We start from the raw sequence: 26,361 nt of genomic DNA on the forward strand, positions 1-26,361 counted from the left end.
TGATGATGCTTATACATGCGTTCCCATTGGTCCCCACACTGGTGTAGGGCCACGTTGCCTTTTAGGGAATCCTCTCTCGAAATAAAATTATACATCTAATATAATTAGTTGTCTACTCAACTCAGTCTTATCTCAATTAAATAAGGTCCAAGATCGGACAATGGACAAAAGAAGACCGCCAGTTCTGTATGGGGGAAACCCGGTGGTATAAATTGGCAAACTCAAACATGAATTGCTTCCAAAATCATTAAACATAGATTCTTACTCAACTCAGTCTTATCTCAATTAAATAAAGTCGACTACATGAATCCTATTTATTCAATCAATTCTGTTCAAAACCATATCAACCAAAGATTCTTAATCAGACAAAATATAATATCCTTATCTAAATATGTACATATTATGTACATAAGGAATTTTTGTCTGAAACTGATTGCCTCACTCACCCCAAGTGTTTTGAACAATTCTCTTTAATTTCATGGAAAATTCCATAGGGTCCTACAATATAATTAATCAGTGCAGCTCTGGAGGAACCCTACTGATTTGCTCTCCACCTGATAACGACTACCAGATAAGTAGAGTTGATTTACTTCAAAGTAGGGATAATATTTGGACAATTAAAACAAAAAATAACATAGAAAGTGACATATTATGTCTTTACCTCGAGAATTCCACCACTTGGCATGTAGGCTTATCACAGATATTAGGGTTTATGTGTTATAAATGTTGCAGTATAATTGTAGCAAGAGGGAGCAGGGGTCGACCATAGCAAAAGTGGCTATTATTTTTGGTTTTATTTTCTCTCTCCTATTTTGTGTCTGGTTGATTTCTCTCTGGTCATCTTCGGTTGGAGAATATATGTCATTTATTTTTTCTTGTAATTTCTCTTATCTTTCTCTCTCCTCCTTGCTTCACTTTCTTTCTCCCATCTCCCTCCATGGTGTGAGTACTAAGGTTTTTTACACTAGGGTGAGAAAGAGTTTTTCCACTACGGAGTAGTTCTCCTTCAAGGATTTAAGTAGACATACATGAAGAGTCTCTGTGAGTTAAAACTCAAATTATTAAAAAGAGCTATTCATTTATGAGTCAAACTCAATATTAGTAAATAAACCAGTTACTCATAAGTGCACCTTAAGATGGATATAACATATAAGCCTCTAAAATAATAAATTTACTGTATTAACAATATTGCATAACTATTCACGCAAAAAAAAAAAAATATTGCATAATGGACCTACAAGTATGGAATTAATTACTATCAAAGAATCTTTGACTACTAATTAGACATCAAAAAAAATTTAATAATGATTTTAAGACATAATTATTAATAAATAGCAATAATGTAGATCCTTTTGTAAACTATTTACAAAACAAATCATCCAGCTTGAAATTTTTGTCCTCTCTCTCTCTCTCTCTGTCTCTCTCTCTTTGTCTCTTTCTCTCTTATAAGTATCTTCTCTATTCATGGATAAACATTATGCATCCAATGTAACTATATATATATCTAGAAAGGTATTGACCATTGGTACACTAATATTTAAAATATTTAACTGCAAAAATAAAAACCTCTCAAGGTCTAGGAACAAAATCTATTATTATAGAGAATCTTATCTATTAAATATTTGACAGTAATCATACAAGATTCTCAAAATGATTATGCTGGATAAACACACAATATGATTCCTCACATTTATAGTTTGTGATCATATTAATAACATACAAAATGTGATAACCATATGAATAAAGTTCTCAATTTCATCCCTCATTGGAAACAATTAAAGATCAAACCTTATAATAATGAAATCCCCAAATTAAACTAATTTTATTTGAAGACTTTAAATTAGATGTGATGGACACATAAATTTTTCATAAAACTTCATTCTGAAAAGTCTTTTTGAAACTCAAAAAAGAAAGGGTGGAGGATTCTTATCTGTGATGACTGCATCAATACAAGAGCCAATGAAAACATACACGAGAGGCACAACAGAAGTGGGATCTTCGTATTTCACGGGTGTGAGGCCATCATTGCATAGGCACCACGCAGCCTGATAGGATCTTTTTCTCAGAAAGAAATCAAGTTCACACGGATCGGACATGTTTCATGATTTCAGAATCAAATTTCTAACATGTAATAAGTGGTTTCTCCCCCCAAAAGAGAGCATTTTCTGCAATAAAAGAGCTAAGTCATATGAAGGCCACGGCATATTGTCCCTTCCTCTGAATTCCATGCCAACAATCATGGCCTTACCCTTCCATCCAAATTCAATCAATATAACTCTTCCGAATCTCATGATGGAAGTCTGTGGCCATTCGATATTTGGGGGACCCACTTTGTCCCCATCTTTCATTGTCGCTTTTATTCCAATAAAGAGTCATGAAAAGGGATGTTCTCATATTCATACTCCATATGGTTCAACTTATGGTTGAGCAGCTTCTAGTCTAGTGGCCAGCAGCTAGTTAGGGCATCGTTTGACAACGTTCCTAAAAATGTGTTTCTGCATTTTTCTGTTCCTAGAATCGGAGAAAGGGGGTTAAAAGCATTTGATAATCTTGTTTCATTCCACCCGTTTTTAGAAACATAAATAGGAATTTATGAAAATTTATGTTATAAGAAACGGTTGTGACGAAGTTTCTAGAAACAAGTGATGGCAAGAAATTGTGGATTTGTGCCCGATAAAAAAATCCAAAGTGAAAAGCGTGACTCTTCTCAAGCTCAAAAGTAATGAAATTTTTTAAGCTCAAAAGTGAGGAGTATGTTATCAAACAACAATGTGTGCACAAATCGATCCAAGAAACAAATTTATCAAACACCCAAAAATCCGTTTCTGTTTTCAAAAACGTGAAAATTCGTTTATGCTATTTTTGGACACAGAAACGGCGAAAACGTTATCAAACGGTACCTAGGTATTTGACATCTGGTAGGTTCAGAGAAAATGGAATGTTAGATCTTCTTATTTTTACCTTTTTTTTTTTTATATATATATTATAGTAAATAAATTAGTAGTTAGTAATAAATGGGACCCAATAATCCTTAATGGATTTTTTGTCTAACACTCATCCTTATCTGCCCCAATTTGAGTATTGCATAAAAAAAATCCTCGACAACTTAATTACTTGCAAAATCCCCTAAATCACATCCATTGGTTTGGCACACCATTTTATATGGCATTAGGAGGGCCTACGTTCATCAATCTACACCTTCAAAACTGTGGTTCATCATCGTAAAATATTCTTAGCTGGTCATCCGATCAACAAAATGAGTTATCCATCTACCCTGAGTTATGCGAGTAGTAAAACATAGACGTATCCTAGTCAAAACTAGACTAGAACCAAATACGATTGAATCTCTGATTCAATTAAGACAAACCAAAGAGAAAAATTAGGTAACTAGATCTAATTAGGAACTTCTGATCTGATTGGATGTATTTCGGTTAATTCACATCTCAAGGTGTGTGTGTTGGCCCATCAGGTGGATGGCATACATTCAATAATACGTGGTCAAACCAAATTTCGCTTCGGTTTTAACTTGGTCAGATTGGGTCGCCCACTTACACATGCAAGGTTTGTGTGTTTCCCTCATTCCTATTTTCTTTTCGTGTCATTGTTCCATTGAACATGCCATCATTCCGTCAAAAGCTAAGGATCTGATAGGCAGAACTGTTGATTGTTGGGAGGAGTGAGGTTCCTCCACGGCGTGGCAGAGGTGGCATTATACATTCAACAGCATGCAATAACTTGAGCCGCATGCCCGGCTTTAGACTAAGGATGTGAATTTGTAATCGAAACCATTTAGTAAATGATGCGATTATGATTTCAAGTTTCAAGCCGATTAACTAAATGGGTCGGGTCGATTTTAACCACGGAGCCCGTTGATCGAATTGAAACCGTTTAAAACCGTTTAAACCCATCTGATTAAACCGTATAACAATTAAATAAAGAAGGGACGGTAATCCGTATAACAATTAACAATTAAATTAAGTGTCCATCCTGCTTTTGTATGATTTATTGTAATTCAGTTCAAGTTTAGGCTATTATGAACTTGTAATCCATATATGTTACTATGTTATTATGTTATCATAGATTGGGTGTTTTGACTGAACCACCTATCATTTTAATATTTTATGCTATAGAAGACTGGATTTGGATGTTGTATGATATTAGTTCTAAATGTTTGAGAATGACCATACAAAGAAATAGCACTAGATAATCAAATTAAGACATACCATCGTTAATATAGAATCTCTTATTTGTGGTTGCCAATTATTTTTTGATAAGCTTATGATCTTCAGTTTAGAGATGGTTGCAAATTATAACAAACCGATTATGAACCGTTTTACAAACCCTATGGAATAAACCAAAATCAAAACCAAAACCGTTTAAAATCGTGAAACCGACACCGTTTAGAAACCGTGGAAACTGAAACCGTTTACTAAAAGGTCACGGTTTCAGAAAGTGGAACCGTTTAGTAAATGGTGCGATTATGGTTTTAATCAAATAAATGTGAACCGAACTGATCTGCACCATTTAAATCGAAACCGAACCAATTAACACCCTTACTCCGGACCGTTGGATGTGCGCTGCCACCCCTGCCGCGCCATATTGAAGTCAAATCTTGATTGTTGTTAGACTTTTATCCTTCAAATTTTAACAATATGGGTGACCCTAAAATTAGGCCTCATACCCATTCCCAATCCATCAATTGCAAATCCAGCTTGGCCAAGTTACAACCCTGACCAATCGACATGGGATCAAACGTTTTAGTTATGAGTTTTGGATCTTGAATACAAGGGGTACCCATGGCCCATTGGCAATGGATTTAATTGTAACTCAACACTGGACAACTGTAGCTTTAGAAGTCCATGGGCTGCTGGATTTCTGTGTGCCTAAATCCATTTAGATTGTTAGGTTTTGGGTTCATTACTTAGAGGAGGTCAAATCTGAAGCCACCAACTGAAATCGTCACTACCTTTTAACCTTTTGATTCAATTGTAAGGTTTTGTTTGCCTCGTATCACAAATGATATGTCAACTGTCAACTAAGATTATTGATCCGGTCCTTCGATCTGAGTGAGGCCTTTTAACTATAGTGTAGGTTTCTACTGCCTGTCACTAGTGAAAGACGTGTAAATTGGACGTCCAATTAATTTGAGAGGAACCAAATCCAGGTAGATGACCTTTTAGGGCCCTTTTAATTGAAGGGGTTTTGATGGAGTGGGAATGTAGGGATGGAATAGTTTGTACAAACTTTCCCACCCCTGTTGGTCACCCCACCAACACGTGTCCCATCTTAACAACTCTCTATTCTCATGAACCCTTCGAAACAAACAGGGCCTTAGCATCTTGTATTTTTTGTACTAATGATCCGACCAGTTGAAGCTGACTAGTCTACCCCATTCTTTCTAGTGTAGGGTCCTTCCCATAAATACCCCTTTTTTTTTCCTGTAATGCATCGTTATCTACCATTTTCTCTCTTGAAATTCTTTTTTTTGCCAAATTTACTATTATGCTGCGTCACAGATCCATGTAGCCAACCCCATTAAGTTGGAAAAAGACTTTGTTGTTGTTGTACTATTGTGCTGCCAGTTGTTTCTTCAAAATCCCATTGACCAACCATAATCTCATAAATGAAATCTTTTGGGCATCTGACAAGATGCATATACCTTTCAAATTTGTAAACATTTGTTAATAAAATCGTAGGAACACATATGTGGTTTAGAAAACCGGGGTTCAGCTAGGCAAAATGAATGACTAACCTCTTCCCATGTCTGTAACTTGGCACTTATCCAACCTTTATAATGGGCCAAAGCCTTATATATCAGAGTTCATTTTATTCTTCGAAAAGGGAAGACATTTATGGGTTGCAACTACCAAATTAAAACCCTCCTTTCTCCCTCTCCAATGAGAAAGATGGTCAAGACCACGCAGATCTTTGTACTTACAACCACATGCAACATGAGGTTGTGTTTGGTACGTATTCTTGTAATACTTCTTACAAATGCATTCTCAAAATATAGAATGCATTCCTTACATAGAATGAGAATTCTGGTTGGAATGTGTCATTCTCTTTCTTAAGATAAATGTCGTGTTCTAGAATGGATTGTGTTCTCTAACATCCATGAATGAGAATGAGAATGAGAATGCATACCTTCTTGCTTTCTTTTTTTTTCTCAAAATGTATTCTTAACTTATAATCAATTTCAAGAATACAGATAAAACACAGCCTTAATAAACACATGTAATAGGTTATCTAATAGGTCAATTATTTTATTGGGAAGGTGGGGGAAAAGCATTAGACCCTGCCCGATTGCTGGTAGGGACAACTGATCTTTTCCTTCCCCCAATTTAATTATTTAAAAGGTGGGGAATAAGCATATAGGGTTGTGAGCTATAAGCCGGAGACGTTTCCAATAATGGGAGACCACTGTGAGGCATTTAAATAGTGAGATTACAGAAAAGTGATGTCTGGGTGTTTAAAAGAAGGTGAGAGACAGGATTCTATTGCGCCACCACGGTGTGACGCAATGTAGAAAAAGCAAAATGTATTTGTCTCTCATTGTCCCCCACCCCCGAATCACCTTACCATCTCAACCGGGTTCTTGAGTTCTTCTTCTTGATTGAATCAGACCAGTTGGTCCAATAAACCGGTCATTAAGTGAGGGTGTCAATTGTTTAGATCTGACCAGCCAAGTTGTAAGTTTCATGATTAGGTTGGCAAAACCAAGTTATTTAACCAAATTTAATCGAAATATTTCTAATTAGAACAGCAAAGCAAGCCTCAATATCTATATATAGGTGGGTCCATTTGTAATGGTGGATTCTAGCTGTTCTAAACAAACTTCTAGGGACTTCTTTTCATGAATTGAGCATTTTCCACATGACAATAAAAAAATCTAATTTATTAACATTCTTTGGTTAAGATGCAATTTTCCCTCAGGATATCAGGAACAGTTAAGGGGTATCATTGACTTTTTTATTATAGGACCGAAACATTTATGACCTTGATGGGTGTACTCTTTTTAAACCTCAATGTAAAAAGATATTAACCTTTGATTGTGTCATAATATGATTGATGTTAAGGATGAAACACTTGATCCAAATATGTTAATAATTTGATATTAAAACTTTATTTAGGGTGAATTTCCCACATCACACCACTCACGATGTTAGAAACAGCTTCATTCAATAGAGAGTCCATTCAATGGTTGAGGAGAGAGAAAGGTAGTGCAGAAATCACGAGTCGTATGAAAAAGCATGGGAAGGAATCCCCACATGGCATGCAAAGACATCTTTTTCCCTTTATTTATTATAGAAAAAGTCTAGACATGCTAGCATGGTGCCTACATCTATGTCTCTCTCTCTCTCTCTCCCTTATGGAAATGATCCATTGCCCCTTTTGTGTCTGGTGCTCCATTGATATACACCGCTAGCTTACAACAAACAAGTGACGTACCCAACCCTCTCCAGTCTCCTATCTATTATGTCTCTGTGCTCGAAGATTAGAATCGACCACCCACAAGGTCTCAGATTAAAGATTGCTTAAATTAGATATGAGTATGATAGGCAAAAAAAAAAAAGTTGTAGATATTTTTGGATAATTTTTAGTTTTAATACATGCGAGTTGGCAACATAGGAGAATAAGCATTGAAAAGAATAATTACAACTTGCATGTCATAAATCAAAGAGTCTTTGTTCTTCGAATAGTGACTTGATAACTAGCATCTTGAATCCAGTCATTCACACGATTTTTTGAAGATTCATTTGAGCCCTTTAAGTATGGATCTTGCAATGGCAGCCAAGGACCTCTTCTTTTTTTTTTTTCCTTCTTTGAACCCATTAAAGCATGAACCAAAGAGATTCTACTATTTTGACAGCAACAATGAACAGACTGCAGATATTGAAGGTGGGCTCATCAGCAAATCATAGTTCACATAGAGTATGGTCTAGTTTATTGGAGATCTAAATCAAAGTCAACCAGAGAATCAAAATGTCCCAATCCAATACCAATACATCATTCTCTTATAAGAGCTGAGCGCCAATAGAGAAATATTCTGACTGAAATTTTTTGGAGATATGGAGATCTAATAGTGAATAAGAAGATCACACTAAACATGCCTTGATCCTAGGGTGAACATCAATATAAGACAAGGAATGACTCTAAAATAAAGTCACTGAGAGAGAGAGAAAAAAGAAAGGTTCGCCTGGGTTTGAGATTTAGAAAATGTTTCCCTTCATCCATGGTGGAATTGAATGATGAGAAGGTCTAAATGTGATCCCATCTCTCTCCGCCCTTTATTGTCTATGCTCGCAATGGGCCACGGTGAATGATCTTAAGAAAACTCATGCGGCCCTTGAGATTTTACGTAATTGAGTTTTTCTTTTTCATAATTGTGTATTAATAAAGTATTAAAAAACATGTATTTTATGCGTTTCATACAAAAACATTATGGACACATCTATACCCGTATTTTTTTAAATGCAAAAAAAAAAATTCCCCCCAAATATCTGGGGAAGCATATAATTTATGGAAAGTTATATATTTTTTGAAATGCTTGATATCCTTATGATATTGGAGCAGTGGTTAAGTTTATTGGGGCTATCAGATGCTTTATATATTTCTTGTTTTTATCTCAATTTTTTTTTGGAAATGTGAGAAATGAGTATGGCATATTGCAATTCAATTTTTTAGGATTTGGAAGATTGTTGTTTTCATAAAAGGATCGAGATTTCCTACACCCTTGTGCTTTAAATGCATCTAGCTATGGGGTATCATAACGGTCTTTTGGAAAAGTTACTAAAACCCATTATGGGTTTGTGAACCCAAGGATGGAGTGGTGAATTTCACTACCTAATGAAGGAAAACTTTTATCCTTTATAATGTGTCTCTTATTTAATGTCAATAAAAAATAATAGACAAACATTGTGTAGAAACTAAGAGGAGTGTTGCATACCAAGGATTTGTATTTGGGCTAGGTTCATATAGTTTCACTTTAATAATTAAAAAAAAAAAAGGGGTATTCCTTGTAATGGAGGGTCAACTCGCAACAAGAAATGCTATTCGTACAATAGTGGAATAGGGCATCAATGAGCAAAAATCATGATAAAGGGTCCCGGTCTCGAAAGAGATGCAACATTACGAGTTATTCGTAGAAGTAGTATACTATTAAGTTTCGTATGAGACGTAACCCTTTACTACGAATATTGGGAATAATATTATGTTTGACAATCTTTCCACAATTGGCTACTGTGTCTATGAAAGCTAGGCTCCATGAATAATATAAACATTATATCATTTTTTTTTTTTTTTTTTTTGATAGAACATTATATCATTATCGATCTAACAATTGCCAACAAAACATTTATTATTATTATTTTTCTGTTTAAAAAACTAGTTTTCGTGGCTTTTCAACTAATGATACTATGAATAAGCTGGCATTTTGCTTGTTCAACTTATTATGGTTGTTATGGTGGGAAATCTTCGAATTTTAAATACATATATGGATAATATATTATCTGTTTGATCTTTCTTTACATATTTGAAGATTTTTTTTAAAAATATCTTCTTTTTCTTTTCAATGAAAGTAATAGATTGGAGAATACTTAAATATCTAGTGTCTTGTGCTTCCAGTGCACTTCCAGTGCCTAATGCACTCATAACAACATCAGCCAGTAGAAGCTGGCACCTGAAGGTTTGAAGATCAACTCCAACCACATGCAAGTGTGTATGTTTCACCCCCTTCCCTTTAGGAGTAGGTTGTTCATTAGCCTTGCAGTGCTCAACAGGGGACGTTGTAGAATATATAAGCAAAAATAAAATAAAAAAATTCTAGTACCTTCTAAATAATAAATCATAAATATGTTTTAGCGTGGTGTTATCTAGGATAGGCTAAGCTGAAAAGGGATGCAACATGACATTTTCGCTCAAGACCGCCCATTTTAATAACAGTCTCAAAAGAAAGTGATGATAGGGAAAAGATATACAAGATATACAACATCGTGGCATGAAACCACATGTTTCTAAACGAAATATAGATATGAAATTGGTTAATAGAGTTGAAAATAATATTCACCACAATCCTATTTTTTGAAATTATATATTTTTATATAGTAGATGGTACATCCTATGTCTCTAGACCATAAATTTTTTCTAGTGTTTTTTTTTATTTTATTTTTTATTTCAAGGTAGAAACCATAGAAGGAAAATTGACATCTAAATCAGTGCAAGAAGTTTTGATAATATTGGGAAAACTTCTCATTCTTACTTGAGAAAAAAAAATTGTAATAAAATGGATACATTATATTGAGAACTTGCAATTTTGTTTCTTTTTAGTTACATATAAAAGTTAAGATTTATCAAGAATAAAAAATTATAAAAGTTAGAAAGGTATTTCTTACCCATGAACAAAGGCTATGTGAGAGCCAATGAGGGCCCCTATTGGTTCAGTCAATCAGGGCAAATAAGTTATTTTTGTGTGGCTGGGTGGCTGGCTGGTGGGGAGGAAGAAAGACAGAGACTTGCTAGCGGAGGCTATGCCCTAGGAAGAAATATTCTTTCTAAAAGTTAATAGGGTTCAATTTTGTGCACCGTCATGTATGTAAACGCTAGGCACCTCAACCTTTTGTCCAATAGGAAGGGGGCAAAAATAGTATTGTATGTGCTCCCTCTCTCTCCTTTCATGATGGCTGAAGCAGTGTTGTGCACAAAATCTTTTGCCTAGTTATAAGAGGACGGTGGTATTTCAACCAATTCCTACTAGATCTCTAGGGTTAAAGGGATAGTGGAATTTCAGCTAATCTGTACTAAATTTTTAAAGGTTCCAGGTGAACTGAAATCATAATCAGTGGAGGCCAATTCCATTGTTGATTTTTCTCACTTCAACCACAAGAGAGAGAGAGAGAGATGTCTAGACTAGTCAAGCTAAATTGGATTGTTCAATATGGCTATTTGTGTTTGACTTCTAGAGTAAATCGTATGAAAAACACTTTTTTTTCTCAAGTTAATTCTGACAAAATGAATTCATATTTATGGCGAGTAATCACACAATGGTTAATAGCTAGGAAGTGATTTACTAGAATGAGGCTGATCCAGGCTTGCCCTAGTGGCTGGCACTGCTCCGTTGGGGAGTAATAGAGACTTGATTCTTTAAGGCATTTAAAAAAGCCCCTCTAGTAACCTATGCTCTTTCCAACTTTGAAGAAGTGTGTGGCCCTCTTTGGGTCCCGATTCCCATCTTGGCCACTTTGTAGATCTTTCTTTGAGTTGTTGCATGTCTCTTGTATGACCCTAATGAGCCCTTTGCATAATGAGAATGAGAATCTTCCCTTCACAAAAATCACTTTAGAAAAATCAAATAAACAAAGAAATCATACCAAACAATCAAACATTTTCCACATATGACTAATTGGAACCAATCCATAGAGATTAAAAAATAAATAAATCAAGATCATTCTAGAGTAATTATACTTATACCAAAAATGTTGATTTCTTAAGCCAGTTTATAGATGTTTTATAAAATTATGTAACAATAGTTGAATTGATCTATAGCTATCATTTTCATTGTTATTAACTTGATACGTAATATGCCGACATAAACAGACACTGTATAGATTTTTCTCTAACAAGATAATCCATATTAGGGAAAAGAAAAATACTTTCTAAAAGTCCTAATCTCTAGTCTTATGTTTTGGCCACCAAAAATATTCCAAATAATGCAAGTGCACAGCCATGGCTTGTTCACTTGGTCCAGCTATGGCTCGTGGTTTTGGTTCAATTCAAATCGGGTTTATTCCGGTTCACTCGGTCAATATGTAAGAATTTCCCAAATAGCCCACACCATCATTCCGGTCAACTAAACCCTTAAATCCTAGACAGCTTGTCAGCCTTGTCTTAATGGTTTCGCATGAGTTGTCCAAGATGACAGGAAGATTCTTTTTTTTTTATTTCTTTCTTCTTTTTGAATTTCTCTCCTGATAAAGCTGGTCGCCCTTCACCAAGAACCATTCCTTTGAAATCAGGATCACTCTCATTTGTTAAAAATGATTCCTAAACAAGGGCTTATGATGGATTATTATGATTAGGGCCTGTGCATTGGATCATGACCTTAGGTTTATGGTCTCATGCGGGGCCATCTATGTTGGTTCTACCTTATCATATTCAGCCATGTGGCAAATAAAAGTAAGGGGCCCACACGGTTGTACCGGAAGCCGCATACGCCAAAATGTTGCCTTGGTTTTATTTTAATTTTTCAACGATGTTTTGTTATCTTACGAGATATATATTGAAACGATAAATCGAAGTCTGATATTTTGGGAGAATATTTGCGACGATTTTACGTTTAAATGCCATTGCTGTATCCTTTCCATTCGTTTCTTTGTCCTGTCCAACCAGGTTCCAGCCAGCAACTCTCTCTGCTCCTCTCTCTCTCTCTCTCTCTCTCTCTCTCACTCTCTCTCTGTCTTGCAGAGCCCTAGGATTTCTCTGTCGCTATTTTTATTTTGTCTTGGTCTGATGCTAGGGATCGTTTCTTGGAGCACAGAGGAAGAGAAGAGGATCACAGAGTTGCTAGTCTCGATCTGGTTTGTACATTCTTTCTAATTCATCAATTTTCTTTGGCTATATTACTTTCGTTCTCTGTAGATTTAAAATCTTCCATTGTTTCTCTACTTAATTGTTTCATTTTTCTGTAATTTGGGTTTTAGGTGTTCTCCTTTGAAATTGATTCTTGGCTCTCTCTCTCTCTCTCTCTCTCTAGATATATCTTTGAAATTTCGTTTTTCACATTATTGTAATTTCTGAGATTTTTATAATTTTTTTTTATCTAATTTTCTCCCTTCACATCTTGTTTTAATTATTATTTCGAATTTTTATTCGGATCTCAACCGGTTTTGGATGCGAGTTAATTGTCACTAAGAAGAACTTTTTTCCGAGAGCAATCACAGTTAATTGTTGTGTTATGTGCTTCATTTACTTTTTCCATGGAGAAAGAGGTTGTCTCATGTGAGGTAAAATTTAGGATTAATTTTTAATTATTTGTGGGTGTGATTTGATAGCTTTGAAATTGGAAACAACTGATAATCCAGTAACTGTTGAAATTTATTTAAGAAAAAGGAGGTAATAGTAATACCGTAACAAAATGAAAGAATCACATGAAGGAAGCCAGGAAGGAGGCCAAGTGGTAGTTTCATAAACGGTGAAAACCCTAGAAATTTCAAGTTAACTGGGAGAATTTTGAAGAATAAAGGATTGAAAACATACAGTGGTTCATCTGGATCTCCACTTACTTACTTCTTGATTCTTAGACATTCCATCGATAATTATATGTTCCTTCTTTAGATTATACTTTCCATGATGATGCATGACGATAGCATTTTGTGAATGATGAAGATAATCATGCTATAAGTTACAACCAAAGTTATTGTCCTAGCTCCAATACCATTAGCACATAACTGACTTTGTGATATCTGGAATCGGACATTGGTAAATTTAAACTCTTTGCTAGTTGCACAAAAGTGTTCTAATCTTGAAAACTTTCTCAGACTATTTTAATATTTATCAGTACTCCACGCAGTTATGGTGGATTTGTGAAAATGCTCTTTCACTTATTTTTCATGCTTAAGATCAAATTTGAGGAAATCTTCTTGACTATCATTTGGTATCGTCTGTTTGAAGTTGGTTTCATTTTTGCGACTAGGTAGTCGAAAGGACTGATGGCGCCACAGGTTACTTTTTTTTTTTTTTTAAGGGGTGCAGCACCCTATGCTGTTATTTGGTTGCTTTTAGTGACTAGTTCATGACCAACCTTCTGAACTAGGTCTCATCTGTGGTGATTGCTGATTTATGGAGTGAAGATTAAAGGAAGCTCAGGCTTTGTGGAGAATTCAGTTTTTTGTAATGGTTTTGACGACATCGATTTTGTAGGGTTTTGAGAATGTTGATCTTTGTTGAAGGGTTTCTTTTAGGATGCTGATTATTTGCCCATATGTACTGGCTACATGTGAGGGGAAGATTGGAGATTATTGACAATTTTATTTGATCAACTCAAGTCATTAATGATTGTAGATTGTTGTCTGCTTGGTTCAAGATTATGTTTGCTCAAGATTATTTCGTTTGAAGACGTATCTACTTGTGTCTATCCTCAACAACTATTTTATTTTTTGAAGATTTTTTATTCAGCGACCTGATGTTGCTTGGTATATTCAACAATTTGATGTTGTTTTGTCCCCAACAACCTGATGCTGCCTATTTATCTATGAAATTTCTGTGAGGTGTCCGTTTGGGGAAATCTCTATTTGAGGCTCGTGAGTGCTTTTGTTGTAGCTATTGGAATCCATAGTTTCTGTTGGAGTGCCTTCTTTAGGAACGCCTTTTGACGTAGCTTTTGGGTGTTAACACTTCTGTTGGAATGCCATCTTTAAGAAGGGATTTTGGTGTTGTTCGTTTCTATTGGACTGCTTTCTTTGGGAAGGGCTTTTGTTGGTATTGGAGTGCCTTCTTTGGAAGGGTTTTCTTTGCTATTGGAGTTGTTGATGGCTTTATAATGGTTGATTAGTTCTCTCTGTGCTTGTTGGAGTTCTTGTTGGTCCAAGCTGGAATATCTTGTTGCTATGTGTATAATCCAGCTTGAGGGGGAGTGTTAGAAGTCTATCGACAGAAAGGAGGAGTCTGCGCTAGACTCCTCCCTTGGGTTTTCCTAGTCTTATTAGGACTGTGAGTTTGGGTTTTCCTATTCCTATTAGGATTGTGTTTTCCTAGTCCTATTATAACTGTGGGTTTGGGTTTTCCTAGTCCTATTAGGACTGAATACAGTTAGAAGTTAGCAATTAGTATTAGTTTCCTATTTTGTTCTTTCCTACTCCTAGTAAGACTTGTAATAGCTACTTTATTTAATGAATGAAGGTTGGCAGCCCCGATCGAATCGATTGGACTCCCTTTTTTTTTTAAGCTGGTTTTGGCAGTACTATCTCTGGTGTGTTAGTGAGACTTGAAGGGTATCTCATAGGTGATGTTGTTGTGGGTCAAATAGTGGATGCCAAAGAGTGAACTGTACATAACAATGTGAAGCTTATTTTGTGATTCACAGTTTTTCTCTCTGGATTGGAGGAGCTCCATAGGTTTGTTTATCAACTAGCTGAGAAAGAATTCAGAGCTTCTTAAAGGTTCCTTCCCTCTTTCTAAGAGATAGGGCATTGACGTCATGTCGTTGAAATAGCTTTTATCCCTTATCTATGGGGAGTAATTGTCTTAGAAAACAAGTTAATTTTAGTGCTTTAGGACGATCGGACTCTGTGAATAGATCACTGAGGTTTATTTATGTATAAGATGATTTCCTGTTGCTTGCATAACTAAAGTGTGAGACAGAAACACATTTCCCTCTTGGTACTTAAATGCTGTCTGAGGTGGCATGGACATGTGCAATGGAGGCCTTTGAATGCTCTAGTACGGAGAAGTGATTTATTGCAAACCAAAGGGGCTAAAAGAGGTAGAGGTAGGCCTAAAATAACCATAGAAGTAGTGAGGAAGGACATGTATGGCTTTGAATAGAACTGATTGGAGAAATAGTATCCATTAGCCAACCCCATTTACTTGGGATAAGGCTGAATTGTTGTTGTTGTTGTTGTTGTTGGTACTTTAATGCATTGTTATAGCTGCTGCTATCATTGTAAGCCCCTCTTCCCCTTCTTTAATTGCTTCCCTTTGGCTTCCCCCTCGTTTCCTTTGGCTTCTGCAAATACTTAAAATTGTTTGTCTCTCTATTCTCTGAGCATCTCCCACTTGCTTCAATATGTTTATCCTTGGTAGTTTGCCTTGCTTTTTTTCTTATCATTTTTTATTCCTGCTTTGGTGACTATAGTTGATAGACATTTGACGAAAACTAATTAGTCTTCAGGGACAAATGGGTATCAGTAGCTTCATGCACGAAGTCAATTACCAATACTTGTACGACATGATAAAGTCTGGGAAATAGAGTTGGTATTTTATCTGAAATGCCACTATATTGATCTTTCTGTTGATATACAGCAATAGAACCGTTATGAACTTAAATTTGATCCCATGACCACTGGTGAAAGGAATTGATATGCATTTAAAAACGTGTAGGCATTATAACCTAATGTAGTTGTATTTCGTATTTTTTTTATTGAACAAGTCTTGAAATTTGTCATTTCATGTCGCTTTTTTTACAGACAGGAACTGTTTTCTATTTATGCCATGGCAAATTCAAAAGGTTCTTCAAACATCAGAAATTTTCCATACTCAGGAAAGCAATCACTGCTGCCTCCTAAAAGTCCCTTCCCAAGCATTCCATCATCCTATGCTGAATATGGCACCAGTCCTGCAATAGTATCGAAAGGTATTCCGAAGCCAAGAGAGGGGCATAGACACCACCAACGTACTTCCTCTGAGAGCATTTTAATAGAGGAGCAACCCTCTTGGCTTGATGATCTCCTTAATGAGCCAGAGACACCTGTGCGACGAGGTCATCGGCGGTCTTCAAGCGACTCATTTGCATACTTGGATGTTGCTAATGCTTCTAACATGGAATATGTAGCTCAGGAGGACAAGTTTAAAAATGCCTCTGTACCTACTTGGGGATCATTGGAATTTGATCCTTATCAAGATGCACGGCATGCTTCATTCTATACAGAGCCAAATTCTTTGGGGAGGCAGCGGAATAGGTCATGGGATTCATTGAATTCTGTTTACTACCAAAGTGGCAAGCCATCTTCCAGGGATAATATTGTACGTCAAAGCTCTGGACAGTTGTCAGTTCCACAGGAACCAGATGGAGTTTCATCTACTGCTACTGACAAGCAAGAACTAGAGGAATCTGGGTCCAATAATCCAAGAGGTTCTTCTGATAAGAGGGATAATTCTTATGCTAAGCCTTCTGCATCAGAGACAGATCCAAAGCGTGCCAAACAGTAAGAACTCTTAATTCCTTTGTTCTCACTATGCTTGATTCCTTAACTTATAATATAGCGGGAATGGTTTGCCAAAAGTTTGAATAAATTTTTTGTGTTTGCCATAAGTTTTATGATGTTTTCATTGCTAATTCAACTTGGTAACCGTATCCCAACTTGTTAGTTAATCCTTGATGATTGCAAGTTCGAATTTTTACCCCTTTTTTTTTTTTTTTAATTATGTATAATTAGCATTATTAAAACCAAAGAATAATTTTTATGTTGAGAAAACCTATATCTGAATATAAAAAGCTGCAAATACGAACAAGGTAACTACTATTAGCTCTCATCATTGAATATATGACGTTGGAAGCCTTCTACTGTAGGCAATTTGCTCAACGGTCACGAGTCCGGAAACTTCAGTACATAGCTGAACTGGAAAGGAATGTCCAAGCTTTACAGGCAAGTTCAGGAGGAAGCTAAACCCATAATTTATCCTCTTTAATATTTTGAGTTATTTATCCTTAAGTATTGACATTATTATTGCCTCTCATGTATTACATGAATTTTTAGGCAGAAGGGTCTGAAGCTTCAGCTGAGCTTGAATTTCTGGACCAGCAGAATCTTATATTGAATATGGAGAACAAAGCCCTGAAGCAACGGCTTGAAAATTTAGCACAGGAGCAACTTATAAAATATTGTGAGTCATATTCTAACTAGCGAAAGCTGTAAGGGGAAATGATTCAAGAAGTGTGTGGGCACAGTGCTACTGAGTTAGAACTGTCAGATAAAAAACGAGACTCAGTTTCATTTCCATGAATTGAATGAATGACCTCAGAAGCTCAAAGCCATCTGTTGAAAATGTTGATAGCTCCTGCACAAGTTCTTGCTTAGACACTACCCAAAAGGGGGGGCGGGAACATGGTAAAGCTACAACCATGCTTTCACCCCCAAAAAAAAAAGGAAAAAAAAACTTGCATTTCTTAATTGTTTCTTGTATTGTTTTGCAGTTTAGCAGTTTAACTCTTTCGTTATATGACTTAAGAACTTGATGAATTATGAAAGTGCAACGCCCATTCATCTAATCCAGTTATTCTAATATATGTTATCATAGATTTTTGGGAGAATGTTCCGTCCGGGGCCACAGGGTCCCTTTGTCTATCTCTCTTCACCCCTTGTAATGACCTCCTTAACCGTCCCCCGTCCCCCCCTCTTTAATTATGCCAAAGTGAGGCTGCGAGTGGGTGTTTCCTGCCTGCGTAGCGTTTGGTCCCAGGCAGGAAACACTCTCCGTAGTTTTTTTTTTTTTTCTTAATTTGTTTTTACTGAAGTTTCTGTTAGCATGTACTGTTGCATTTTTCTGGACACCATTGTTGGGAGAAAAACTAAATCTTCTGAGGTTATGGTTCAGTGGAGCAGGAGGTGTTGGAGAGGGAGATTGCAAGGCTACGAACTTTGTATCAGCAACAGCAGCAGCAACCACCACAAGCATCATCAGCTCATCGCCGTGCCAGCAGCAGAGACTTGGATTCCCAATTTGCCAACCTCTCTTTAAAGCACAAAGAGGCCAGTTCTAGTCATGAGCCAGTTTCTGGGTCACTTCGTATTTGAGTTCTCGTAGGATGTGCCTTGTTATTTGGGCCACTGCCACTCTATATTTGAGTTCGCATAGGATGTGCCATAGTTGTACCTTTGCTTGCTTCACACTGGCGACCGAGGAAGTGTCTTTCATTGAGAGGCACCAAGTGTAGTCATTAGAACCTGACACCCTGACAGAACTGCTTTGCCTCCCCACCAACCATATTATTGTGTTTTATCTTCATATGTGCACCTGGTGGTCATTGCCGGAGAAAGGTTTTTTTTTCTGGATGACGATTCATCGGAGGTGATAACTTCAGTCTTCCCCCCCCCCTCTTCCCCTCTTTATGTTTCTTTATCTCCCTCGTATCCTAGAAAGTGATTCTTATTTGAAATTTTATGGCCATGATTTTCGCTTGTGCCCAATTGAATCCCTTCTCATAAGTAGCGGCACCATGGTCTTTATTGCCTTGACAATGTACTGTTTGTATAGATTGCAAAAGATAGGTTAGATGTAGGATTGGGGACTTATCTACTGTCTTGTGGGAATGAATGATTGAAGATGACTTGAGTAGGGCACGCAAGATGTTTGCATGGAACCTAAGCCTCCTATATTCTTAAATTTGTTTTTCTTTGAAGATTTGCATTTGAAGAGCTGGGTTGAATCCAGTGTGAGATTGGTATAACTACGACAGCAAACACTCACAAGTTGAATTTTATCTTAGAAGATTTTAAAAGCCAGACTACTTTGGATGGTAGACCTGATTCAATTGAACATGATTTGATTATCTTAGAAGCTGGATGTGTGAAATTTGCAGTTAATTAGTGTGGCAATGATAAAAAGAATATTTCTGGTGTTTTTGCACTCCCTTTTTTTTGTCTTTTTGAACATCAAATTATGCGACTTCCCGTCTTTTTTTTTTTTTTTTTTAATGAAGCGGATAAGGAAAAAACACTTTTTTTGGTGTTCTAAGGAATAGATTGAATAGGTTTTTTGGAACAAAAACCAGAAAAACTCAGACATGATAAACAGGGAAAAAGAAATCTGAAAGGCATTGTGACTCTTCCACCTAGACACAGAGGGTGAAATGACCTCCCTGGCCTGGTAAAAGGTGGAAATCTTACTTTGTTGATGCTTCCATACATGCTCTCCTAATTATTTAATTCTCTGAATTGTTCGTGAATAATTTGGCCGAATCAAATTTAAAAAAAAATTTGGTTCGATTTCGAAATAAACAAAAAATTTTGAAAAAGTCATGACTTTATAAATGTTTTGTAAAATTCATGAATAATTAGGCCGAAATGAATTTTATCTGAAGTATATCAGATTTTTATTCTGTGAAAAAAAAATCACCTTAAATAAGGCAGTAAGCCTTAGAAATAGTGTGATTATTATGCATTTATTACTCCAATGTTACTTTTCTTTTTGTTTCTTATATTCCTTGAGGTAATTTCTCACCTTTTTACTAAAATAAATTTGTCACCCCATTTTAGTGTGACTAAATCTTTCAACCATTATTTTCTCTCTAGTCTTTAAGGTGAATATGCATAGTGAGTGGGGTGACATGGGTCTAATTGGGTTTGCCCTCACTGTCCCATTTCAATCTCTTTCTGATTGATTCAATTATTTGAGTAATAGGAAATGAGTTTAAAAAAAAAAAAACTAAATATGTTATTTTTTATCTTTAAAATTTTAATTTTTATATCATTTGTATGTTATGTACATGTGATAATGATAGATAATATGTAAACGAATAATTCCTGAATTCAAACCTGAATTTTATTATTCCCATTTTTTTACTAATATTTTGATCAATTCACTGAATTAATAAAATGAATTATTCCAAATAATTTCTAAATCCAAATTAAATAACTATGCATTGGCCCAGTATTGATGTGGAAGACATGCTGCCTTGGAGGGAACCCTCTCACTAATAATTATTGACTCAAAACTCTCTACTGCCAGCACCACCACTACCAGAAAATATACATTTTTGGTAATATACATTCCTTATATGTATCTTTTTTCTTTTTTCTTTTTTTTTCGTGGTAAAAATCATTTTTCCAATTTTATCAAACACTTTCTTGTACAAAAGTATTCCAAATTAATAGAAGAAAAGTTGCCATACACACCCTCAGTTTCCATCCTCTACCTTTTCTTTAAAAACATGTGAAACCATCAAGCCAGCCATGAACCGTGGGTAATGCCTAAAACTTTCTGGCAACATTTTTCATTTGTTCAGGTCAGAGTGAGTCCTACTTCTTAAGATCCTTAACAAGCTCCCAACCAACATTGCCAATGCGATCTGGAAGAAGATGACTATTTGGAAAGATGTTGCCAGACTAAATGCGTTTCGAATGCTGGTCTTGCCATGAAACTTCTAACTTCTGCTTCCATCCTTTTCTTTGAGCATTTAAAGCTCAAAGAACCTTGTCACGGGATTCTATTTTAGCAAAAGAAAAACCCTCTCCCTCATAAAATAATGTAACTGGAACTAACTAGTGTGCAGTTGGACTCAAATCTGAGTCAGATTTGAATTAGATATGATGTCATCATCACCATTGTTAAGAAGAACTATGGTCTCGCTATCCTGTTTTGTTTGATCGGAAAGGCTTTGCCTCTTACCAAAGCTTGGTTAAAGCTCAATTAACCAGACAAACTAAACATAATCAGGCCCAGCTAATTTACAACTCTTATTGACCATTGACAAGCATTGGAAAATTTTAAGAGGATCTCAGGTACAGTATCTAGATGAATTTATTAACTTGTTGAAATTTATTTGTTAAGTTTGTCTCGAATTCTTGACCCGTTATGAAGATTGACTCATTCCGACATATTTTGGTGACAACCCGAATGGGAAGTTTTCTAAAATATGTGATGGAAGCAGAGGGGTTGGGCCCCCACGGTATGATTCCACCGAATCAACCGTGATGGGTCGACCTGCGACTTAGAGTATATAATGTACTGTTGTCTTATTAAGAAAGTCATTATATTTTGGGGGGATTTTTGAGCTAGGGTTTCAGGGCAAGTTTTCTTGCCGCTGCTTGAGTGTAATCTCTCTTCTGCAAAGTGAAATATTTTCTTCTTTGCCCGAGAACGTAGCACACCACACTGGTGTGTGAACCTCATTAAATCTTTGTGTCGTGTGGATCTTTTGTCTATTTATTTTCATATTTCTTGGTGTTTGATCTAACATTATGACAAAGGGCCATGATCGCTATACAAAATATCTGTACAAATGGAAAAAACTAAAATAGAAAATGAAAACGAAAAGTGGTATAGAGAATACTGATTTCTACTCACCTAAAAGAAACCTAAATGATTTCTTCCGTTCCTTCCTCACAACCTCTGTTTTTCCATGTTTCCACTTACGGTACTTTTCTCGACCCTTCAACCACTTGGAATAATCCTTTCCCTGCTTGCATTCAATAAAATCAGCCAAATCATCAATATCAGAAGCTTTCCAACAGAATTCTGGTGTGGATTTCATAAAGATCTCCCCATTACAGGTCTTTTCCACTATGCCTTCTACACTCTCCCTTGCACCTTGGGGCAGAGTAGCTACTGAGGTCTCTGATGAACTATCTTGTTTCCCCTCTTCGTATCTTGAAAGAGTATCTCTACTGCAACGAAAAAAAAAAGAGGCAAAGGAAAGTACAATTTACCTCAAAAAAAATTAAAGGACAGTACACTGCAGAAAGAGGGGGGGGGGGGACTTAGCCGTGCAAAACTTTAGTGGGGTTTGACAAATATGACCGGGTTCTTCTACATCAAACCTTATATTAGCTTCCCTTCTCCTAAGGTGGGTGTATATATATTCCCCACTTTTCTTCAACTACTCTTGAGGTATTGTTAAAGATAGCCTATAAGCCTAAGGTCAAGATATGAGCCAGTTCAAAAAGTAAGTATCCCATGCGGATGTGCTCTAGCACATTGGATCCTTAAACTCCTTGATCCTAGTATGTTCCACAACATTTTCAGATGAGGCTAATTAGGCACCAAGTTTGTCTTCTTACTTTTTGTATTGGATTACATACCTCAAGCATAGCATCTGAATCTTCTGAAATTCTGATGCAACTGTCAGGCTAGAATCTCTACCGATCTGAACCTGCACATTGGAAAATATGTTTAAACTCAGCATAGATAATAGAACCAATATTGTATTGACAGAAAAAGAACAATAAAACCATCAATTCCATACTTAAAGGAAAATCACCTGTGAGACTTTATCTATAGAAGATATGGAAGAGAGAGAATTATTTCTCAATCCAAGCAATTCCCTCAACGCATCTAAATTCCCTTCCTCAAAAATGAATAAATTCATCATTGTCATCATCATGAATATGCATCCCTTCCATAAGAACTCAAGCTCTCTGGCAAAGCTGAATAGTAGCAAGCCAGCAAAGTGCATAAACATCAGCTTTGACTCCTTATGTCTACTTTGGCAAGATCTCATTGCTTCAGGGAAGAGCTTTTGCACAGGCTGACTAACAGAGCACTGTTGAAAGCAGCCAATAATGCCTGTTACAAAATCATACTCCTTACTCAATGAGGAATCTTTCAAAGTACTAAGGGATTCAGAACTTCTCTTTTTCCTCATACACCAAACAGTTTGCAAAAGTGAACTGCTAAGTAATTTCAGTATTGAAGCAAGAAGATGAACTTCTTCAAAACCTAGATATCCACTTTTATGAGTTGCAATACCTTCGGATTCAAGAGAAAGAGTTCTTGAGATTATGCAATTTAAAATTGACAGTATCTCTTCTCTTGACGACTTGTCAAGAACAGATTGATTATCCTTCATGTACAAAATAGAAGCATTCAGTAAGTCAGACTTCTTTCTGGAGTTGAGATCACAAACATGTGAATGCTGGGAACAGGCCAACTCAGTAATTTTATGATTGATTGTACTATAAGTGACTGGTCGAATATAACACTCAAACGATGGATGGAATCCTCTCTTCCATATCCCTGGTTGAACAGAAGAAAATGACCCAGTGTAAACTCCAAGAAGATCATCACCAACTCGTAAACTAGATATGTTGTGAGTGTACAACATGATTGATCTTTCTAGCGCTGATATGTAACCATTCATAAATCTGAAATCTGATCTTGTGTTCTGGGGAGCTATATCAATACCAATAGCTCTAGAAACCATGAAAAGTAGATGTGCTTGGATTATTTTTGGTGCAGAAGATATTACAGGGGAGCCAAGCAATGCAAGAGATGCAGTCAAGGTTAGTTCAGAAGTCCTCAAATCCATGGAGTGCCACCAGAGGGAGGCATTCTGTAACTTGCTAGAAGCTTGTTCATCAGAAAGTGAAAGAATAAAGTGAGCAGAGATCACCTCCAGCACATCGTCACTATCACCATGACTGTTGTGGCACATAAATAGCCTTTCAGTTGCAGAAGAAACAGAATCTGCTATCATAAAATACAGTCTCAAATGTCTATGCAATAACAGCTCATCTGCAAAGACCTGAAGATAAATTTCCAATTAATTTTCCCATTTCTACAATGAAATTCCACAAATGTGCCTCAGCTTGATCATTAAAAAAAAAAAAAAAAAAAAAAAAAAAAAAGGACATATGATCAAGATTTCAGAAGAGTTAACTTGTTTAGATGTTGAAAATGATAAAACATATAGATGAGACCAGAGCACGGCATCAGAATAAAGAGCTATAGATGTATGCCAGTGGCAATAATGAAGGGGCAGAGGAAATTGCTCCCATCAATACTGTGGAAGTCAACATCACTACCATTGTGTTTTTCATCCTATTTAAGGGTGGGAAATATGGCGAATAGTGTATTCATAGTTCTTAATTTCAGCAAGGTTTCATCTGACCCCAAACCTACAATGTAGGTTCCAATTAAGACACAGATGACTCCGGAAGGACAGGAACAATGGAGGGCAGGACAAAAAACATGTAAACAGAACAAGGATAATGATTTTGAAGGAATTCTTCCTCGGGATCTCAAAATTCTTTTTACCAACCAGTAAATTTCAGTTTTGTTCAAAAATAATTATAACATTCTTCAGTGTAATGGAGGATCCCCAAGGGGGGCCACAACCATTGCTATGCATTTCGGTCACATTAGCTATAAAACTGTTGAAAGACAGTCATAGTAGTTCACCGATGGTTACCTTAGGTTTTCTCAATCAAGATGCTCAATGCCTACCTATGAATTAAATCTATACTCCAGATATATTTGATCTTTCAACATGATGATTGAAATATTGAATCTTTGAAGGTTGACATAATTGCTGACCAAAACATAAACAAATAGTACAGTGGTAAACGACAAGACTACCTCTAGCAGTGAGCAAAGAAAAGGAATTGGTGAACCAGCTTCTTCAACAATACACATGGAAGCATTGTACTCCTCAACATATGTGGTGAAGCCACTATGACCAGCATAAACACATTGACGTGAAAATGATCTTTCGAACCTTAACGCGTGTTTCGCATTTTCCCCTAGATTGCGTGAAATATGCAACAGTACATCGGAAGAACATAATTTGCAAAGTATTGCGAGAAGAATCTTGCATTTTTCAAGAAGAAAACCTTGGTTAAATTCTAGCAACCGCAGCATGCCCATACAGCATCTCAACAACAGTTTCAAGTCTTCTGGATGGACCAAAATATCAAGCTGCTGGCTAGCGCTTTCAGATCCAGAGAATAAATGTTCAAACTTTCTAGAAAGTTCTTCGAAGAGAAAATTGGAAAGATTACAAATATCAGTAAACGGTAGATTGAAGGTAGACTGATGGCCTTCCCTATTTGAATCATTTGAAGCTCCAAATTTTGGGGAATACAGTGATGAGTTCATGGACAAGTGGATCAGCAAATAATACAATTTTCTCAGAAGCACTAGCTTTGGAACCTGTAAAATTCAGATTACTTGCATTAGAAACGTAACAAGAATTTTCAATAGAAACCAATCGACAAAACCCCTAACAGTTAGAGGAAATATCTGCACTACAACACTTCACAGGTTCAAATTCAGCACAGAAGGTAAAATTGGAACAAATGAAATACAATTCTCAGCAACAAGCTCCATTCTAGTTCCCAGTACAAAAAAACAGGCCTAAATTGAATGGATTTGTTCAAATCAGAAACAAAAGCGAGAATTTCATGCTACGAGTAACAAATCCCTAACTTAAAACACTTCTTCCAGACTATTCATCTGCAAATATTGCCTAGAACCCAGATTTACATCAAAGAACTCAGGAGAAAGAAAAAGGAAAAATGGGCACCTGTGGATTTTTCATCGCATCCAATAGGGTTTCGAAGCTCGGAGTAAAAGAAGAAGATAACGCATCCTGGGTCCCATTTGCAGGGCGGAGATAATTCTTTTCGATTGAACCCATCACTAACACAGAGAAGAGATATTTCCACAAAAATAGGAAACCAGAACACCTCTTCTTTCGCCTTTCGGATTTGAGATTCCAATAATCAGTAGCTTATGCTCGAACCTGAGAAATGAGAAGAGGAACAGAGTTTAATCCTCTTATGGCGGGAGAGGGAGGGAGAGGGGAACGGGTAGCAATCGGTTCGGGTTTCCCAAACCCGGAAAAATGTCCAACCCGGAGTGAAATTGTCCATTCATCGAAAATACGATCTATTTCAGTCGGGCCTTGTTACTATCGAAAATCCATATGACCCGACCCTGCACAAGCACAAAAGGCAGAGGCCCGGAGGTATCTCCGGGATTAGTCTTCCGATGCCCAAGTTAGTGACGGGTAGAACAGTGTTTTTATAGGAGTAATGGTGGGTGTCGGCGTACTTCCCCTCAGGTTTCTTTCAGATTCCCTCTTATAAGGTTTCTCCACCTAGGGTTTTGGGAACCCCCCTTGGGCATCTTCTCCTCACGTGGTTTGAAGCC

General features: G+C 36.5%; 2 protein-coding genes across 4 annotated transcripts; one reads left to right on the forward strand and one right to left on the reverse strand.

The window, feature by feature from the left end:
• The first annotated feature begins 12,354 nt into the window (after window positions 1-12,354).
• On the forward strand, window positions 12,355-19,336 carry LOC122080673 (uncharacterized protein At4g06598-like). Its single transcript, XM_042647489.1, has 5 exons — window positions 12,355-12,572; window positions 16,179-16,916; window positions 17,282-17,357; window positions 17,469-17,595; window positions 18,307-19,336. Exons 2-5 carry the CDS (start codon window positions 16,204-16,206, stop codon window positions 18,504-18,506), a joined length of 1,116 nt encoding a protein of 371 aa, XP_042503423.1. The 5' UTR covers window positions 12,355-12,572; window positions 16,179-16,203; the 3' UTR covers window positions 18,507-19,336.
• Window positions 19,337-21,615: 2,279 nt separating this feature from the next.
• Window positions 21,616-25,966, reverse strand: LOC122081314. 3 transcript variants are annotated; one of them, XM_042648385.1, is made up of 6 exons: window positions 25,733-25,966; window positions 24,787-25,359; window positions 23,179-23,953; window positions 22,691-22,995; window positions 22,512-22,582; window positions 21,616-22,097 (listed from the first exon to the last, which is right to left on the reverse strand). In XM_042648385.1, exons 1-6 carry the CDS (start codon window positions 25,844-25,846, stop codon window positions 21,770-21,772), a joined length of 2,166 nt encoding a protein of 721 aa, XP_042504319.1. In that variant the 5' UTR covers window positions 25,847-25,966; the 3' UTR covers window positions 21,616-21,769. The 3 variants fall into 3 exon arrangements, with proteins under 3 accessions (XP_042504319.1, XP_042504318.1, XP_042504317.1); XM_042648384.1 differs by having other exon boundaries at window positions 21,616-22,094; window positions 22,691-23,953; XM_042648383.1 differs by having other exon boundaries at window positions 22,691-23,953.
• Between the last annotated feature and the right edge of the window lie 395 nt (window positions 25,967-26,361).

This window comes from Macadamia integrifolia, chromosome 6, assembly GCF_013358625.1.
Source record: "Macadamia integrifolia cultivar HAES 741 chromosome 6, SCU_Mint_v3, whole genome shotgun sequence".
NCBI lineage: Eukaryota > Viridiplantae > Streptophyta > Magnoliopsida > Proteales > Proteaceae > Macadamia > Macadamia integrifolia.